Consider the following 18,794-nt stretch of genomic DNA (forward strand, 5'->3'; position numbering starts at 1 on the left):
AATGTCATGCAGGACAGTGTCAAATGCTTTGCATAAGTCCAGGTAGATGACATCAGTTGCTCTTCTGTTATCCATGATGATAATACACCATTCTGTGCAAGGTTAGGTTATTAATTCAGGCAACACATAGCTCTGCCTATACAGTTGTGTCCTAACTTTCATTTTTGTTTCTGGCCTTGTTTCTGTTCTCTGTGCAAAATCCTGAGCACTTTTCAAGAAAACCTGCATTCTGCAGAAGTCGTTTTCACATGAGGATATTTAGTCTCACTTTCATCTAGCTTCTGGAGACAACTGCATCAAAGTAGACCACAGTCCAGACTTCAACCGAGAGAGACTTTCCACATGAAAAGTGAGGAAGATCAGTTAGAGCAGCAATCCTGAGTCCACTAACTGTTCAGGAGGTTTCTGTACAGGATAGCACAAGGGTTATGCTTTTCCTCATTTCCACACCGCAGTGAACTTTTGCTTTTTGTACTTGGACTGGAGTACACTCCTGAAATTACTAATCCTGACTCTCCCTGTCTTTTAGGAACTCCATTTCATTTTACTTTGCCAAAGGAGGGTGATATCATTCAGCCCTTGACCAGCATAACACCACCTCTTACTGGCCAGCTTAAAATGGGACCTAGAAGACACAGCACGCCAATTGGTGAGTTTGACCCAAATGGTTCTCTTCAGTTTGGAACTTTTTATTCTAGATGCGGGATCATAGGATAACTCAAACCTGTCTTGGCAAAAAACATTGCTGCTGTTTGAGGAGGGTTCATCCCTCTTTTTCTTTCCTCGGTCTGTAATGAAGATGTTTGCTACCTTAGTATGGGGTTGTATGGAACATACCTTCCTTCATTGCATTCCGATATGTAACTCCATTAAAGAATGCAGAAGATCCCTTTGAGTAGTGAAAGCGCTTAAATTAAAAGAAGGTTGTTCCCAGCATTCATCGTTTGCAAGACTTTCTCTGCTGGGTTCACAAAATAACAGCTTGCATGTGTTGGAGAAAAGGAATTGTATATTTCTGGTAAATAGTAAATCAGTCTGCTCTCATCACAAGCTATGGATGATACTTGTGCTAAAAAACTTTGATCCTCTCAGAACTCTAGGATGACCAGATAGGAATTTCCACTACTGCGCTATCACTAATAATGCATGCAGTGAAGCAGTTTCAAAACCAAACTGGGCCCTGAACCACAGCAGTGGGAGCCACAATGGCTACTTCCATTTTTACTTCTTTGTTTTCCTATTTTCAGTGGCTGATAGTTGTCCAGACAGCACTATAGCAACTAGTGATGTTACAGCTGAGGGTACAATGGGGACCAACAATGTCACCATGGAAAGTGCAGTGGTATCAACGGATGTGTCAGAAGTGTGTGAAAAAGGAGATTCTCATGTAGTTCCTGAGGCTGATGCAAAACTCTCTCTGCAAATGAACCTTGTTACCCCTGTGAATGATGGGAGTGAGGAATCCCTGCGATTCTGCTTGGAAAGTAAGAGACTGAAACCTTGGAACATACAGGTTGTACTAGACTTCAACACCCTGACTTAGAATCTCTCCATGGCATTCCCTGAGATGATCTCTGAAATCTTGCAGTTTTTCTTCTTGGGCAGTGAGAAGAGAGGCCTCTGTTGTTGGGGGAAAGATATTTCCAGCAGACTGAAAATTGTGATGTGCATTTGCAATGTACATTGCAATTGTTTGTGGGTGCTCTGTGAGACATGTAATCACAAGACAGAAAAAGAGTTTGATTATGTTAAGGAATGAAAAGATACTGAAAGTATGATCTGAATGAACAAGTTTGATAGCATTTTAATCAGAATAGTGATATTCAGTCTAATAGCCTAAAACTTGCATATGTACATGTATATAGGCTCGGGGCTGTGATGATAAGTTGGGTTGGGAGGCCTGAGGACTCTTTGACATTACTCAGCCTCTCAGCTCACTGGGTGTGGGGTGCTAAGAAGGACAGGAGAGACTGTGACACTGAAATTGTCCTTCCCTTCCCTCTTGTTTCAGAGCCTACAGCCAGTGACAGGAAAAATGGATCTGCTGCTGCTGCCAGGTAACTGGGCTTGTTGCTGTGCAGAGTCGAGACAGAGGTCTGGTTAGATCCTTTTTCTGCTCATTACCAGTGGAAGGGGGAATAACAGTTAAAATGAGACATAGAAGTAGGGAGCTCTTTTAAAGGTAGCAACAGCATCAACTCTTTAGTTCTTGTATCAGGTTTTAAGTGAGTAGATGTGGATGCGAGGTGGGTCCAAAACAGCTGGTTTCCTACCTGCTGTTCTGTTGTAGGCTTTGTGCTTTCCTACTAACATCAGCATTTTACCTCCTTTTGATTATAGTCAGAGCAGAAATTCATGTCTTGTGCAGTCCAGAATGCAGGTCTGCACTATCAACCTCTGAAATTTCAAACGTGGTTTTCTTTGTTATTGTGCAATTTTCTGCAAATAGTCTCAGCTCTGAGGAGTTCTGAAAGAAAATTCTGTTTGATATGAAGCTGATAGAAACATAACAAAGTCACTGATGGATTGAGATCACAGTTTAATGCGTTGACCAAAACATAAGTGTTCTTCCTTGATCTTTTAATCTGTATGTATCTGTCTTATCACACATGTAAGAAAAATAGTTTTGGAAACAGGCTTGTTATCATGTACTGTATTCCCACATTGCCTAGGGTTGCTTGATTGTATCTTTTAGACTGTATGATTTGTAAGTACTAATAAGAATCTGAGTGAGAAGACACTATCTATAGTGGTCTGAGTGAAGTATAATGGTTTGAAGCAGTGAGAAAACTTTGAAATAAACTTAGTACCTCTTGTCGCAGAATTAGGTGCTGGATGGTAATTTTGCCTCAGTGCTGAGGGTGAATGGTCGTCAGTCCTCACTGATTGATGTTGGGTTGCCTTTGTAGGTGTAGGTTGAACTTGATCTCTCAAAGTCTGCTTTATAGGTCTTTCCCCATAATTTTGCTCTGTCATGAAGATTTTAAATACGCCATAAATGATTTAATGGTGTTCCCCAGTGGCTGCAAGAAATAGTGATGGTGAAACTCTTGATGGTGCTGCAGTTCTTTACCCTACGTTTTCTGGAATTGCTAGATTGCTCTTGGCTGTGAGAGTGTCTGCAGAAATAATAGAAGTGCTTATATAATTGTGGGTCATTTCTTGACCTTTGAGTGTCTGACCATCACACTCATTTTCTGGTTGCCTACATCATCAAACTCAATTTGAATGTTTAATGCCAGTAGTTGTTTTCCCAGGGGGCTAGAAAACTTGTTATGCTGTATTTTTGCAATCCCTAATGCCTTTTTTTTTTTTTAATCTGCGTTGCTAGCTCCCAGAAAGCATCATCTGTGTTCAGTCGTGTCTGTGAAGTTCGGCGAGAGGATGAGGCCAGAGGCCATGACCTTTCAGCTTCTCCATATAGGTAACTACTTACGGTCTTTGACTGCCAGTCCTGGTTAGATTTTGGATTTACACATGTGTGCATTTTTAACATTAATGACTCAGTGTAGTCTCTTTGTCTTTGGATGACTTAAAAGGTTGGGCGCAATGGAATGAATATATTAAGTACTGTATGTCTATATCTCACATGGTAATCACAGAATGGTTGAGGTTCGAAGGGAACCCTGGAGAGTACACAGTGTCCAACCCCCTACCAAGCAGGGACACCTAGAGCACATAGCACAGGATCGCATCCAGGAGGATTTTGAAATTCTATCTTTTGATTGAAGTTTTGACCTATGAAGAAAAAGTAATTTATATTGCAAGAGTATTGAACGGTTATACTGTAGACAGCAATGACCAGGAACTTTTAGTGCTGGGCAGTGTACAGACAGAATGGAAGACAGTCACTCCTCAAAGTCTCTCAGGTATGAGGGAGATGAGGGAGGATAAATGTGTACTTCTAGTAAGATTCAGTATACAGTCCCATATAAAACCTGGTAAGATTATTGACGGGGAAGAGAAATCCTAGTGAAGGTGTTAAACAGCATTTGTGTTCACACTCCTGCCTCTTCTTGCTAGGTGTGATTAACTCTTTCAGGTCAAGGAAGTGCTGAAGCAGACTGTAGCAACTTCAAGATGGCGTGACTTTGAGAAGCATTTCGCATACGTGGTCCTTGTTGTTCGGAGCATACATTGCTTTATTAGTATTTGCAAAAGCTCCTAGTTTTCTGTAGGTGTCAGCAATTCTTCCTGCCACCACATGGATCACTTGAGAGATGTTGCAAAATGTTTTTCAATTTGAAAACACACCGAGTTCTTTGTAAGCTTAAGAAGCAATTGAAAAAATGCATTGTTGTATTTTGAATAGTGCTTTGACCTGAGTAGCAGAATATTGGCCTTCCTGCATTTTTAATCAATAGTTTTGACCTATATATAACTGGTTTGCAGGGGGAATCTATTCAGTTTTCCTGGCACAGAAGAAGATGATGAATTATGTAAAAATCCCAGTCAGCAGTGCCGGCAACACAGAGCAGATGACAGTGGTAGACAGTTCCTAATTCCTCAGAGGATGCAACAGGGCTGCCATCAACAACCTCCCTGTGCAGAGGAGAGGGAGTGTGTGGAGACTGGTACTGTTAGCACTCAGATGGAAGAAGGGACAAGAACGCAGAAGAAACCAAGTAAAGCTGTTGCAATTAATGAAAGCCAAGAGAAGCAAGCAAATACTAATAATAAAGGGATTCAAACTGCAGCAGACTGTCATTTTACCCCAACAACTGTTACAGTAGCAACACAAACAGCAGAAGGAATCTGTAGGCGAGTGGATGTGGGAACCAGTATGTCTGGGCAAAGACTTGGTCGACAAGATGCGAACATCCAAACTGAGGAGAGTGGGGAAAAGCTTGTGAATGCATCTGGAGAAGACACAGACTCTCTGCACAGTCAGGTGGGATGAAGGCTGCCTGTATTTAATTTTACTGCTTTAGAACAGTAAAGTATCCCTTCAGCCAATAAATTCAGTAACCATAATTCCTCTGTCAAAAAAAGCCAAGAGACCTCTTCAAAACATAAATGGCATAAGCTTTCCTTTATCAACTGTAGACAGCTGTTAAGGGACTGCAATGCTCAGTGGACAGAGTAAGTTTGGGAAGTAAATGTCTTGATATTTTCTGAGAAAATATGATTTTGTGTCTGTCTGTGTATGTCTAGATGTAGTTAACGCTATTAAAAAAAAAACAAAACAACTTTTTTTTGGGTGGAGGAGGAAGTTGTATGAAATCTGGAAGGAATGCTTTGATGTCTCCTATTTGCACCAGTGAACGTCTGGCACTTTCACTGGATGGAGCAGCAGAATACAATGGATAAACACATCAGGGGAGAGCTCCTCTAGTTAAACATTCTAACAAGATGAATTAGCTTTGAACTAGTGTTTCAGAAAGTTTGCTGCAGACTCAAGAAAAATAACTGCTTTGAAGTTAGAGCTTGCATATTTCTTATGAATATAAGGACTAGAATAATGATCTTTTCTAGACTTGAAATAAGAACTGTGCCTCCTCTGGGAAACAGGAGGTTAGAGGGCCATAAATACACTCTGTAATAGTTATGAGATGTGAGAGCCCACTGAATGACTATCAGAAGCTATACTAAGACAGTTTTGGTGTTTCTTCCTTGGACTGCTGTGATTTCCCTTCCTCTGCCCCTCAACAAATGAGCAAAATGTGTTCAATTTTCCCTTGTTCGGGGTCTTTCATGTTGTTGCATCTAATTTGCAGCAAGATACTGAAAGGTTCCCTACGACAGTACTCAAATGCGGTAAGAAAAAACTGTACTGCAGAGATAGCTGTTCACAGAAATTATTTGCTTTTGGATGTGGTTTGTTTTCATTTTAATTTGTCTTGTTAATACAGGGAGAGGAGGAATTTAACCTTCTTCACCCACCTAGAGGCCAGGTTCAACGTCGCCACATGCGAACTGTTCGAGAGGTGCGCACTGTTGTTACCCGTGTTATAACAGATGTTTACTATGTAAATGGTGCAGAGGTAGAACGAAAAGTAGTTGAGGTAAGATCCTGTTTTCAGGGCTAAATATACTAATATGTTGGCTGAAAAAATAAATTGTATTGTGGCTGCAGAAAACGTGAGCTGAGTGGGCAAACCAGTGTGCCGTGATGACAATTTTTTTTTTTTTCAATGAGTGAACATATAGACCATTCAGTGCATATTGAAAGCTGTGTGTTTGTTGCTGGTGTATTTCATTCCTGTTACTGCGTTCTGAAGACACACTTCTCTGGGAGACAAAAATGGACAAAAGACTTTATAATATGCTTCTAACTATTGTAAAATTCTTGGGTTTTTGTCAAAGCAGAGATTTCAGAATGGGCAGAAATTAGTCAGCAAAAATCATTTCTATCTGTAAAATTGAACTATGTGAGACTGTTCAGCCTGATTTGCAATTCAGCGTTATCTTTCACCTGTAGTCCATGGGGTTTTGAGTCCTGTCGACCAGATTCTGTAAGAGATCTCCAAAAAGCATCTCGAAATCAAAAAATAAACAAGCCTATTTTTACTATGCTTGTATTGCTGTACAATCCATTCCTTTATTGGAAAATCTTTAGGGAAACTCAAAGAATAGTCAACAAATGCTGATATGATATACATGGTAAACATACCAGGCTGCTTGCAGTAGTAACACATTACTGCTGTTCTACTATACAGGTAAATAACACAAGTGTCTTGTGCTAACTTTGTTACAGTGAATAATGTAATTACTCATTGCAATGAGTAATGTCACAAATGGATAAATTAGTTCAGTTACTTACGCTCTCACACCTGACACTACACACAAAATTGCTTATTGTAATATTAAAATAGAGAATTAGATTTTCTTAAATGTATTTTCACAGGCTATGTAATCGTATAACCATGTCCAGTTTATCTACCTACATTTGATATCAGTGTTGTGTTGACAGACCTGTAAATATCCATAAAACTTGAATTGCTCCAAATGACCAACCATCTGATTTTGATCTTGTATTACTAGTAACCAAAGGCTGATAGTGTGTCATGTAGTTCTTGCACTCTTACACTCTAAAAGGGTGGAAATCATTCAAAGCCAGGCTGATTTCTGGCTTTGAAATCAAAGCCGTCCAAGCTCTGTCTTGGTGACTGATTTCTTAATGTGACTTCTTCGTATGGAGCACAGCTACAGGCCTGTAGGGAGAGAGAAGCTGTCTGCCATTGATTAGTCCAGACTCAATCTGCGTAGCTGTCTTCAATTTCATGAATGTATTCTCAGCTTGTTTGTGTCTGATGTTTCTACAATGTAGCTTCCGTCTAGCAAGTTCATCACCTTTGAAGTGGCCTCTTTTTTCTTCTAAGGAAACTGAGGAGCCTATAGTGGAGTGCCAGGAGTGTGAGACAGACACATCCTCCTCTAGAACAGCAGTGGGATCATCACTGACCTCAGGGGACCTTGGTGATGTCAGTTCCTTCTCATCTAAGGCCTCAAGCCTCCACCGCACATCCAGTGGAGCAAGCAGTGGTCACTCTGCAACACACAGCAGCAGCTCAGCACGAGGAACTGGAGCTGTCAAAGGGAAAATGTGTGGTGCGGAAACTGGAGAGTTTGTTTTACCCATTGGCAGAGGTACCTTAGGAAGACTAAGGTATGTGCAGAGCTTCGAGAATGGAGAAGGTATTTTGCAGAAGTCAACAGCTGGCTTGGGTGAAATGTGAAGCAAGGTAGACCCTAAACCAAGAATATTCAGGAAAGGATCTGTCTTGGTGAACAGAAATAAGGAACAGTCTTTGTATTCCCATCTTTTCTTCCTGAAGGAGTAATGATTGTTGCCTTATGATGCATAGCTTTGCTTTAGCTCTGAGCAGTTCAGGAAGGATGAGGCAAAGTTCTTGTCCAGTTGGCAGATCACAGGGAAAATGGGGTGATATAGCAAGGTGATAACTCTTTCCAGAATGGTTAACTGAACTCATGAATTCTCTAGCCCTAGGAAAGGAGCTGGTCAGCCAGCATCTCCTCTCAGAGTTAGCCAGACAGGAGCGCTTCTGTGTGAGGAAGAGGAGGACTCTATGCTTGGTACTCGTCAGGGTGGCAGAGCACCTGTTACACCTCGTGGGCGAGGAAGAAGAGGCCGCCCACCATCTCGAACAACAGCAACAAGGTACCCTGGAAAAAGGATTCTGTAATATTAATATTGTCAAGGAAGAGAAGGGGGTCCTGCTGTATTAATGTGACAGAGAAAATGGAGAGTTAAGTATTTCATGAGCTAGTTTTTGGTGATAGCATGTAGCAGCAGCAAGAATCTGTCCTAAATATTCTTTGTTTAGTAACTGTTTTTCCTGATCCTTCTGGGTCTGCTTTTGTCTTTTCTACAGAGATTTAGCTGGAATTCCAGGTGTAGAGGATCTCTCAACTACAGCATCACCTGAGGAGAAATCATTTGTTCGTGCAGTTCGCCAGCCAGATGGAGGGGAGAAATCTGACACTTCTGGCTTCTGTGCCTTACGTCGAAGTGACTCTCCAGAAATCCCGTTACAAGTGGTGACTGGTCCTTCAGACTGTGCAGACTCATCCTCTGGGAGCAGCTTTGTGGGCCTCAGGGTTGTAGCAAAGTGGTCTTCAAATGGGTACTTCTATTCTGGAATGATAACCCAAGATGTTGGGGCAGGGAAGTACAAGCTGCTTTTTGATGATGGGTATGAATGTGATGTGCTAGGAAAAGATATTTTACTGTGTGACCCTATCCCACTGGAAACTGAGGTGACTGCACTCTCAGAGGATGAGTACTTCAGTGCAGGTAAGAGCAGTGTTTGAGGTCAGTTCCTGGGTTCTCTTGAGTTGCTGAATGCAATGGAAGATGGGTGTTTGTTCAGGAGGATGGGAAGCCTAGGTGTAGTTAACAGGTGTCATTTGCTGTCTTATCAGGTGTAGTGAAAGGACACCGGAAGGAGTCTGGAGAGCTATATTATTGCATTGAAAAGGAAGGCCAGCGGAAGTGGTACAAACGAATGGCTGTTATCCTGTCTATGGAACAAGGAAATAAGCTCCGGGAGCAGTTTGGGCTAGGCCCTTATGAACCTGTCACCCCCCTGGCAAAGGCAGCTGACATCAGTCTCGGTAAGGGGAGGTGCTGTTGAGCTGCTGACTCTATGTAGTTTGAAGTGCTCCTGTTTTTCTTCCGGGGCTATGCTGTCACACATCTTGTGCCTTTGAGATGTTTCTGGTTCCTAATCCCAATTACCCATGTTTTAGATCTTTCTGGATATTCAAAAATGTTTTCAGAGTTCATAGAATATCCCAAGTTGGAAGGGACCCACAAGGATCATCAAGTCCAACTCCTGGGTTCCCAAAGGACCATGCAAAAAATCAAACCATGTGCCTGAGAGTGTTGTCCAAATGCTTATTGAACGCCAGTAGGCTTAGTGCTGTGACCACTTCCCTGGGGAGCCTGTTCCACTGACAGACCCACCCTCTCAGTGAAGAACCTTTTTGTGATAACCAGCCTGAACTGCCTGTTGCAGCTTCAAGCCATTTCCTCAGGTCCTATTGCTGGTCACCAGAGAGAAATCAGTGCCTTCCCCTCTGTTCCCCCTCATGAGGAAGCTGTAAACCATGATGAGGTCTCCTCTCGGTCTCGTTTTCTTCATGCTGAGCAAACCAAGTAGCTTCAGCAGCTCCTCACATGTTCATGGAGTTCATTGACAACTACCTACAAATTGCACCGAGCCAAATCAGGATCCATCTAACCCTGTAACCCTGTGTGCTGCCTCAAACAGCAGCTTTTTTGTGTATCTTAGGGGAGATCACACAGGGAAAGCAAGTTTGGATTTGATCTTTGGTCTAATACAGCCTTTCAGTAGTCAAGTCTATTAAATCTTTTGGATCAGAGGCTGCTTCTGGACCATGGTTTTTATTGGTTAGCAGCAGACCTGAATTTTGTCTGATGCATTAAAACAGAGTTGTAGTGGCACAGTCATTGTGGCTTGTTGTAGTCAGCTTTAGTTTGGATAAGCATTAAGTAATTTTATGTCATCAGTAGACTTTATCTCACAATTCTTTCTCCTCTCTAAATATCTTATTAGCATGTTGAGCAGTATATGCCTGAACACGAATACTTGAAGTGCTATATAAGTAACTTTGTTCCATGTATTCTTGCCCAGTGATCATCCTTTGTGATGACCGGTTATTAACACATGAGAGGACATTGCTCCTGTTTGCTTTAGTAGCTTAAGTTATAGAGAAGCTTTTGGTAAGATCATTTTCTATATATATATATACACACACACATACACACAAACATTTTATTTAAAAACAACAACTCTTCAGTCACTCATGCAGATCAGTCATCATCCATATTCTCATTGATTCTTTCAAAGAATGCTAATGTATTCAAGATGATAAATACAAATAAGTTTTTGTTTCCCACCAGGTCACTTCTTCATGAATCTACCAGATCCTTAGTATCGTTTCAGTGAATTTGTTGGTACAAAAAGCCACAAAGCTACCATTTTGTAGTTCTCTGGATTGTGCTGGAGGTGCTAAGAAAATGTTTCATTAGTACTATAGTGTGTACCTCTGTATGGAGGTGATTTTTAAACAACAGGTTACGTGCAGCTGTTTGTAATTAAGCAATTCCAGACTTGAATTCCTTGATACGACTTGCTAAGCATTGGATTACCTTATTAATTCATCTTTCTTCCATTATCCCTAAGTTCCTCTCTATCACACATGCAAATAACTTATTCAGCTTTCCTGTGACAGCATGTTTGTTGAATATTGTTTCTTGCCATTTTCCTTCTGATCCCTTCAGTCTCTTAACACCTGTCCTATGGCATTTGGGCAAGGCTGTGACTGAGCCTGGCCAAGATTTTGGAGAGGCTGATGCCCATTGCTTCTTTGCAGCTTGCATTTTGTTATGGCAGTACTTAGTTTTACAATGGTATCCTTTCCTGTTGTGAATCAAGTGTTTGTGATTGTTGATCTTAGTGTTTTGTTGTCTATTGATCTGAAAAAGAGCAAGCCCATTCCTCTGGCTATGGCCAGAGGGACATATGTCTAATGGACAAAATCCTTAATGTAAAAAAAAAGGTGTTTTAAAACTGAAGGCAAGTGACGAGGTGGGTGCAGATACAAAACTGAGCACAAAACAAAATCTGACAGGTTCCTTTGGTCTATACTCTATAATGAGATCTTTGAGACCCTTTTCCTGTTTGTATCTCTTGCTCAGAAACATAGTGGTATTGACTGACTTGTGGAGAGCAACCTGCTTCCAGGGTAGTGGTGCTTACTGTACTCAGTTACACTTGGTATGTAGGGTGACTGCTGTGATATAAACTGTTCGGTTATGCTGGGTGGAAAAGAGACTGGCAGAGTACTTGGCTTGAGAGAAGAGACATGCAAGCAAGGGTGGATTTTTTTGTTCGTTTTTGTTTTTTCCTCTCTGCTGTTTTGCTCTAACAGAGGGTGGTAGTATGTACCTGCTAGATACTGTTGAGTGTAACCATCTCTGGACAAATAGATAGGGGTAGGTGACAGCAGGAGTTCAAGAAGCGTTTGGACAGACACATGCTCTGATTTTTTTTTTTCTTTTTAATTATTATTATTTTGGGTGGTCTTTTGGCGACCAGGGAGTTGGACTCAGTGATCCTTGTGGGTCCCTTCCAACTCAGATATTCTATGAAAATCAGTTGTTATAATCTCTGCATACTATATTACAGATAATCTTGTGGAGGGGAAGCGGAAGCGACGTAGTAACCTTGCTTCTCCCAGCACTTCCAGCAGTAGCACAACTCCCACTCGTAAAGGGCTGGAGAGTCCACGCATCCCACCAGGTGTGCTGTCTGGGAAGAGGAAGCTTGTCGCTTCTGAAGAAGAGAGATCCCCAGCTAAACGTGGCCGCAAGTCAGCAACAATGAAGCCTGGTGAGAACATTGTTTTCTGTTCTTAAACTTTATCAGCCTTTTTTTTTTTTCTTCCTCCTTGATATATATATATTATTGTAGTTGGTCTTTCCACTTCACACAAGCATCTTTCTTACTTTTTGCTTATTTGCCCTGTAGGATTTGAGATAGATTATCCCTGGATACATTCAGTAGCCAGAGATATTTTTAGCATAGTCTGAGTATTTGTCTGCCATCTTTTCATTTCTGCCTTTTAGAAGTGTTCTTTGCAGCATGTTGTTCTGACCGTAATGTCTCTCTTCTTTCTTACCTGTTTAGTCAGTCCTGATACGCCTTCACAGTTAATGCTGTGAAGGGTCTCTTTGTTTCAGGATATTGACAAACTGCCAAACATTGTTCTATTAGTCGCTAGGGTTTTGATTTAAAGATTCTTTGCAGCTACACAGGTAAAAGATGCCAACCTATCCTAGCTTAATCATAACGAAGTCCTGCCTCCCTTTCTTCTCCAGTAAAACAACTGAAATTGAACATATCCCAAATCATTCCTCAGGTCTTTGTGTTGAACCTGACTTGTGAGACTCATGGTCCTTCCATCTTCCCACAGGGGCTGTGAGAGCAGGAGAGTTTGTGAGCACCTGTGAAGGTGTAGACGCTGTAGATCCCCCAGTTCTGGAGGACCATCATGGACCATTGCCCCACAATAAGACACTCTTTTTGGGTTATGCCTTTCTTCTCACCATGGCAACACCCAGTGACAAATTGGTCAATCGCCAGAAAACATCAGATGGTCCTGCAGGGAGTAGTGAAGAAGAAGAAGGTGAGGTGAACCTTACCCATCACATTTTCAAGTGGAATGCTGTTGCTTTGGGAAAAGGGATGGATTTTGTCTGATCAGGCATTGGTGTGAGTGTTTTTCTCTTGCTCATTAATCCTTTGCAGAAAGGAGATAACTGTCAGTCTCTAAGAGAATTTACAACCTGAAATGTAGCAAACATCAGTGATGATCATAAGGCTGTTCAGCAAAATAAGAAAGGTATGACAGAAGGATCAGCAGACTCTGAATATATCACTAGTGTAATATAAGAAAGAAGGTTTTAAGAAAAGAGATAGTGCTGAGAAACAGGACTTGAAAGCATGAATGGATTGCAGCAGTTTGCCTTCACTGAAGTCATGTTTCATGCAGTGAACTGCAGCATGAAGAAAGCCACGAAGTGCTCACTTGGCTAATTAGGCCATTGCTGTGCTGCCTTTACTGATGTCCTTTTTTTTGGACTCCTCTGAGGATTTTTGTAGATGTACTTGGGAGAAAGAGGAGCGGATCCCTTATTAGAATGGATGAGTTGTGCAGACTGAGGAGGGTATGGACATGGACAGGTTATAGCCAAAAATTTAACCTTCTGTTTCTGTTCTAGAATTTTTAGATATGACTCCATACAACAAACATTATATAGCACAACAGCTGCGAGCAGGAGCCGGCTATATCTTGGAAGACTTTAATGAAACCCAGGTAAGGACTTGGGTAATAGTTTAGGATGATAGTCACAGAATAATTGAGATTGGAAGGAATTTTCTGTAGATCATCTAGTCTACTCCCCCTGCTCAAAACAGAATCAACTTGAGAAAGTTGCTCAGGACCTCGTCCAGTTGGTTTTTGAGCATCCCTGAAGGCGGAGACTCCACAGCCTGACAGGGCAACTTATTCTAGTGTTTGACCACCCCCAATTTAAAAAAACATAAAAAAATAAAAAAAATCCTGTATTTAGGTTTGTATCTTCTCGTCCTTTTAGTGGATACCATGAAGTATAGTTTGGCTCCATCTTCTGTGCACCCTCCTGTCAGTTACTAATATGCTCTGGTAAGACTACCTAAGCCATCTCCTCTGGAGCCAAACACACCCAGTTCTCTCAGTCTCTTGATCAGATGCTCCAAATCTTAGATCATCTTAATGGCTCTTGGCTGGGTCTGCTCCAGGTTGTCCATGTCTTTCTCATACTGTGGAACCTAGGACTGGATGCAGTTCTGCAGATGTGGTCTCACCAGTGCTGCAAATAGAGCAGCATGATAGATAGACAGAGCGAGCAGCGGGATAACCAGCCTTGACCTGCTTTAATGTTTTTCCTAACGCAGACAAGGATGCTGGTTGGCTTGCTGCAAAGACACTCCGCTAGCTCGTATTCATCTTGTCTTCCACCAGAATCCCAGGTCCTTCTCTGCAAAGCTACTTTTCACTTGGTCAGTTCCCAGCACATACTGATGATGGAGTTACTCCTACCTGGGTGTGGCACTTAACATTTCCCTTTGTCAAATTTAATGAGATTCCTGTCAGGCCATTTTTCCAGCCTGTTGAGTCCCTCCTGAAAAGCAGCACCGTCTACAATGTTTTTCAGTAGAATGTTGAAAAACTGAATTCTTTTAGGCAAGAATAGATGGTGGGGAAGTTAAGCATCATTTATGCTTTTCCATACATACAAGTGTTTCTTGCGTGTCAGTGTTTGGCTTTGTAAAAGTAAGCTGAAGAGATGAACTGGATGTACAGGAAGGCTCCTATAGAGCCATCTCCCCTTTTTTCTTCTTCCTCTCTTTTGGTACTTCTGATGAATAGCAGGTAAATTATGAGGAAATTAAGCATAGTTCTCATAGGAAAGAGTAACTTATACTTCTCATGTAATACAGTGCATTGTAATTTATTGGTAATAATTCTAGGGCATTTCCTGGGGGATTTGGGCAACTAGAGACAGTTCAGCATTTTTCAGTGTTGTCTCCCTGAGAAATGTTGCATAGTCTAAATAGGAGTCAAGTAAAATGGGATGCGCAGAATAGCTCCTGTTACAATATGGTATGGGAGACAGAGCAGTTGAAACTGAAAAGCAACGGACTTACAACTGGTAAACTACTTGTATGATGAAAAACAATTCTGTCAGAATCTGACCAGGCCTCAAGAATCAGCTGAAAGTATTCCCTCCCATCTGAAGAATGATTAGTTAGTCAACAGCTAGCTTATATATGAGAAGATCTCTAATTTCAAACAGATCTAGGAGTGCAATTTTCTGAGTTTGCAACCTCAGTAGTTGTGGCAGGAAGTTACCTTCAAGATGCTTTAGGAATTTTCCAGACTTGCTTGCTGTGGTGGTGTGATACAGCCAGTATATGCCTAGGAAATTGGAGTGTCCCATAAGGATGAGGGTAACTGATCCAGAAATTTCCTCAAATTGCCTGTAGAGTAGTTCATCTATGCCATTGTCCTGGGTAGGTGGTCGATAGTAGACACCCACAACGGTGTCTTTGATATCTGTCTCCTTAATCCTCATTCAGAGGCTCTCTATGGCATCATCCCCAACGGCAATGGCCATACAGTCTCATCTCTCCCTTACATACAGCAGAACACCTCCACCTCACCTGTCCTGCCTATCATTCTTGAACTACTGATACCCCTCCATCCCAGCACTCCAGCTGTGGGTCTTGTCCTGCCAAATCTCACTAATACCAGATATATCATAGCTCCGGGACAGGACAGAAGCTTCCAGCTTGTCCCGTTTGTTCTTCATACTGCTTGCATTGGTATACAAGTATAGCAGACATGCTCCTGAACCCACAGTGCTCCCTGGAGCAGCATAGATGCTCCTGTTAGCCTTGCCACCAGGAGACAGTGCTGCACCATCCATTGGCTTAACCTCAGCGCTCCTAATGGTATTCGCCTCCTGCACTGATCCTAGTTCAAAGCCCTCTCAATCCATCTCACTAGGCTATGGGCCAAGAAACATTTCCCTCAACAAGACAGGTGGGTCCCATCAGGCCCCAGCAAACCTCTGTTCTTGAAGACTCTTCCGTGATTATAAATCCCAAAATTCTTGCAGAGGCACCAGTCTTGGAGCCAAGCATTGATGACCTGGACTTACTTTCTTTTCCAGTTTTTCCCTGTTATTATGGGAAGATGGAGGAAAACGTGATCTGTGCTCCTGAGTCCTTTAGGTTTCTCCCCAGCACCCTGAAGTCCCTCCTGATAGACCTTAGGCTTCCTGTTGCTATGTTTTCGGTACCCACTTGAAAAAGGAGAGGGTAATAGTCTGAAGGTTGTATTATGCTCAGACACTTCGTAGTAGCATCTCTGAAGCCCTGTGGAGGCAGCAAACCTCTTTGTGAAGAGGGATCTGGTATGCAGATGGGTCAGATTAGATAATATGTGAAACATGTAGGCATGAATAATGTGGGCACACCTGTATCAAAGCTTTGTATGATGTAGTGATGATGAAATTACAAGTAATGATGGCTTCCAAAACAAGTCTTTTCCTGTAGTTTTATGTAGAGAACATAAAATAGCAGACAAAGCCAGAACGACGTTGTGCAGACTTTGAGGCAGATGGTAGTTTTGTTTTTTTTTATTATACACATACTTTTTCTTAAGTCAGAAAATAAGGTTCAGATTTTTAATAAAAAAGGTAAACTGTTCTTGGAGCATTTTGCCTGAAGGTGTAGTCTTCTCTACTAACTTAGAGTAACAATTTAAATGATGAATTTCCTCCTCTATCTGAAGCGGCAGGCAGTTATACAAATTTTGCCAGGTAGTTTTTGCCTGTACTGCATAGCCATAGCTTTGAATAGGTGGTTATTATAGGTACTTCTGATCTCAGAATCTGTTTATCTAATTCGCTTTTCTCATAATATAGCTGTGAAAGCAGAGTTTTGATTGTTTTCTTCCTTAGTGTTTAGCAGCAAGACAACTTCAACAGATTTTTTTTTTCTCAGCACTTTGTCTCCAGTTTACATGTCTTTTTTATCTCACCTGAAGTGTAATGCAGCGTATCAGTGTCTTTTAATTGCGGACCAGCACTGTCGAACTCGGAAATACTTGCTGTGCCTTGCCAGAGGAATCCCTTGTGTGTCTCATATCTGGGTCCATGATAGCTGTCATGCTAACCAGCTTCAAAATTACCGGAATTACCTTTTGCCAGCTGGTTATAGCCTCCAGGAGCAAAAACTGCTAGAATGGTAAGTGCTATAAGAAATAACCATGATCAGAGTGCACAGGCTGAGGATTTAAGTAAGGAGAGAGAAGCGTTATGCTTGGGAGGCTCTTGAATACTGCAGGTTCTGAAGGTGTCCCTAGTACTGCTCCCCCTGTTTTCCCTTCCAGATAGAAACAGCATTTCCACCTCTTTCCTTAGATTTACCTCTAATGCCAAGGTGGCTGCCATATACACAAAAAAGTCTGCTGGGAAGAAAGATTTCAGTCTCCTCTTAAGGAAGAATCGGGCAAGATTTCCCACACACTTGGCTGACCTCTCTAATTGCTCAGAAATGGACAAAGGAGAGCTGGCACATTTTGAAGTCAGGTTCTGTATTTTCTGTGGAATTTAATCCGGAAGGTCTGTTCGAAGAGAACAGATGTCAGGTCAAACTTCTCAGGTAAGGTGAGGAACAGACAAAAGCAGTTTTCAGATCCCCGTAGGCTTTTGGGCAGGAGACTGATGTCATCTTGCTCAGCCCTGTCAAAGTGGAGATGTTTTGGACATGCACAGGAAAGGTGATTCAGGATCAAGGAGGAGGCTAGTCTAGCTCTGAATTTAGGCTGCCGTGCACATTGCCAGTGTGGTCTGGCTCTGTTTTTATTACCTATAAATAGAGAATTGTTCCAGGTGTTTTGAGGTGGTGGTAAGAGGGCAGGTCACTGTATACAAGATACTCAAAGAACTAATATGGGAGCCAGTAAGGTGACAAGGGGAAGTAGATAATGGTCTTCAAATAAAAGCTCAGATTATCAGGTATTTGTAGCAATCTGCAATTCCCTTTCTTCCACAGGCACCCACGAGAAAATCCATTTCATAACCTGAAGGTTCTCCTGGTATCAGACCAGCAGCAGAACTTCCTGGATCTGTGGTCTGAAATCCTTATGACAGGGGGAGCAACATGTGTTAGACAGCATTATTCAAATGCTCACAATAAAGGTATTCATCAGCTTTCTCAGGCCTAGTAGTTGGGAATCCTGTGCCACTGTGGTCTCAAGTATGGTTTTAAAACCTTTATGATGGCTTGCAAGGATGTCTATAAAAGAAGGCAAAATGCTGACACTAGCTCGCTGCTTGAATGTGATGTAGAAGCTTACATCTAGAAGAGCTACCTTCCAGTGAAAAGATATGCTGCAGCGATTCAGGATACAAACCATCAGCCTCCAGCTTATATTAAAAGGGGAAACTTAGTCAAGAATCACTCCTGGGCCTTCTCCAGGCCACTAAAATTGAGTTTCCATGTCCTTCTGAATTCCTATGTACATACCCAACTGTCTTTTCTCCATACGGGATGTAGGCCCTAGTAAATGCAGCCTCCAGTCAGGACTTGTAGTTATCTACTCCTGTCAGTAATCTTGGCTACTAGTTTTCTGTTAATTTCTATCTGGACTAGAGCAAATGTACCTGCAAGGTCAGAGTTGCTAGAGAGCATGTCTTCTAACAAAGAGAATTCATGGGCTAGGAATGAGAGAGATTGGGTGGTAGAGAAATCCATAGTAGTGAAACACACTGATCTGCTGCTAAAAGATCCTTTTTCTTTTATTTAACCTGACCGATGCCTCTTTCCTCCTGTGCAGATATTGCTTTGGGTGTTTATGATGTGGTGGTGACTGATTTTTCCTGCCCAGCTGTTGTCTTGAAGTGTGCAGAAGCATTACATCTGCCTGTTGTCTCGCAGGAGTGGGTGATCCAGAGCCTTATTTCTGGGGAGAGAGTAGGCTACAACAAGCATCCGAAATATAAACATGACTATGTCCCCGACTAAACTAAAGCATTGCCCTCCTGTTCCATCGTTGTGCAGACTTGTTTTAATCAGATTTTAAATGTTTGTGTAATTGGACAGTGTGCATGGATTACTGTATATATAGTTTTATCTGCTGAACTTTTATCATGAAATAAATGTTCAATCTCTTGTGGTAGCTACTAGATC

The 18,794-nt window shown here is 41.8% G+C and overlaps 1 protein-coding gene across 11 annotated transcripts in view; it reads left to right on the top strand.

Annotated features, from left to right (window-relative positions):
• Positions 1 to 18,783, top strand: part of TP53BP1 (tumor protein p53 binding protein 1) — a 43,501-nt gene extending 24,718 nt beyond the window's left edge. For 8 of the 11 annotated variants that reach the window (XM_038185104.2, XM_038185109.2, XM_027466283.3 and 5 more), the window contains 16 exons: positions 530 to 649; positions 1,248 to 1,484; positions 2,012 to 2,057; positions 3,332 to 3,424; positions 4,393 to 4,891; positions 5,853 to 6,005; positions 7,323 to 7,609; positions 7,946 to 8,122; positions 8,337 to 8,758; positions 8,887 to 9,078; positions 11,679 to 11,882; positions 12,466 to 12,678; positions 13,274 to 13,368; positions 16,648 to 16,847; positions 17,658 to 17,803; positions 18,442 to 18,783. In XM_038185104.2, the coding sequence (XP_038041032.2) occupies positions 530 to 649; positions 1,248 to 1,484; positions 2,012 to 2,057; positions 3,332 to 3,424; positions 4,393 to 4,891; positions 5,853 to 6,005; positions 7,323 to 7,609; positions 7,946 to 8,122; positions 8,337 to 8,758; positions 8,887 to 9,078; positions 11,679 to 11,882; positions 12,466 to 12,678; positions 13,274 to 13,368; positions 16,648 to 16,847; positions 17,658 to 17,803; positions 18,442 to 18,629 (3,272 nt within the window). In that variant the 3' untranslated portion in view covers positions 18,630 to 18,783. Of the gene's footprint in view, positions 1 to 529; positions 650 to 1,247; positions 1,485 to 2,011; positions 2,058 to 3,331; positions 3,425 to 4,392; positions 4,892 to 5,852; positions 6,006 to 7,322; positions 7,610 to 7,945; positions 8,123 to 8,336; positions 8,759 to 8,886; positions 9,079 to 11,678; positions 11,883 to 12,465; positions 12,679 to 13,273; positions 13,369 to 16,647; positions 16,848 to 17,023; positions 17,163 to 17,657; positions 17,804 to 18,441 lie in introns of those variants that run through there. The other 3 variants (XM_072043569.1, XM_038185103.2, XM_038185106.2) reach the window with 2 other exon arrangements.
• The last annotated feature ends 11 nt before the right edge of the window (positions 18,784 to 18,794 follow it).

The sequence above is a fragment of the Anas platyrhynchos genome, chromosome 11 (genome assembly GCF_047663525.1).
Source record: "Anas platyrhynchos isolate ZD024472 breed Pekin duck chromosome 11, IASCAAS_PekinDuck_T2T, whole genome shotgun sequence".
Lineage (NCBI taxonomy): Eukaryota > Metazoa > Chordata > Aves > Anseriformes > Anatidae > Anas > Anas platyrhynchos.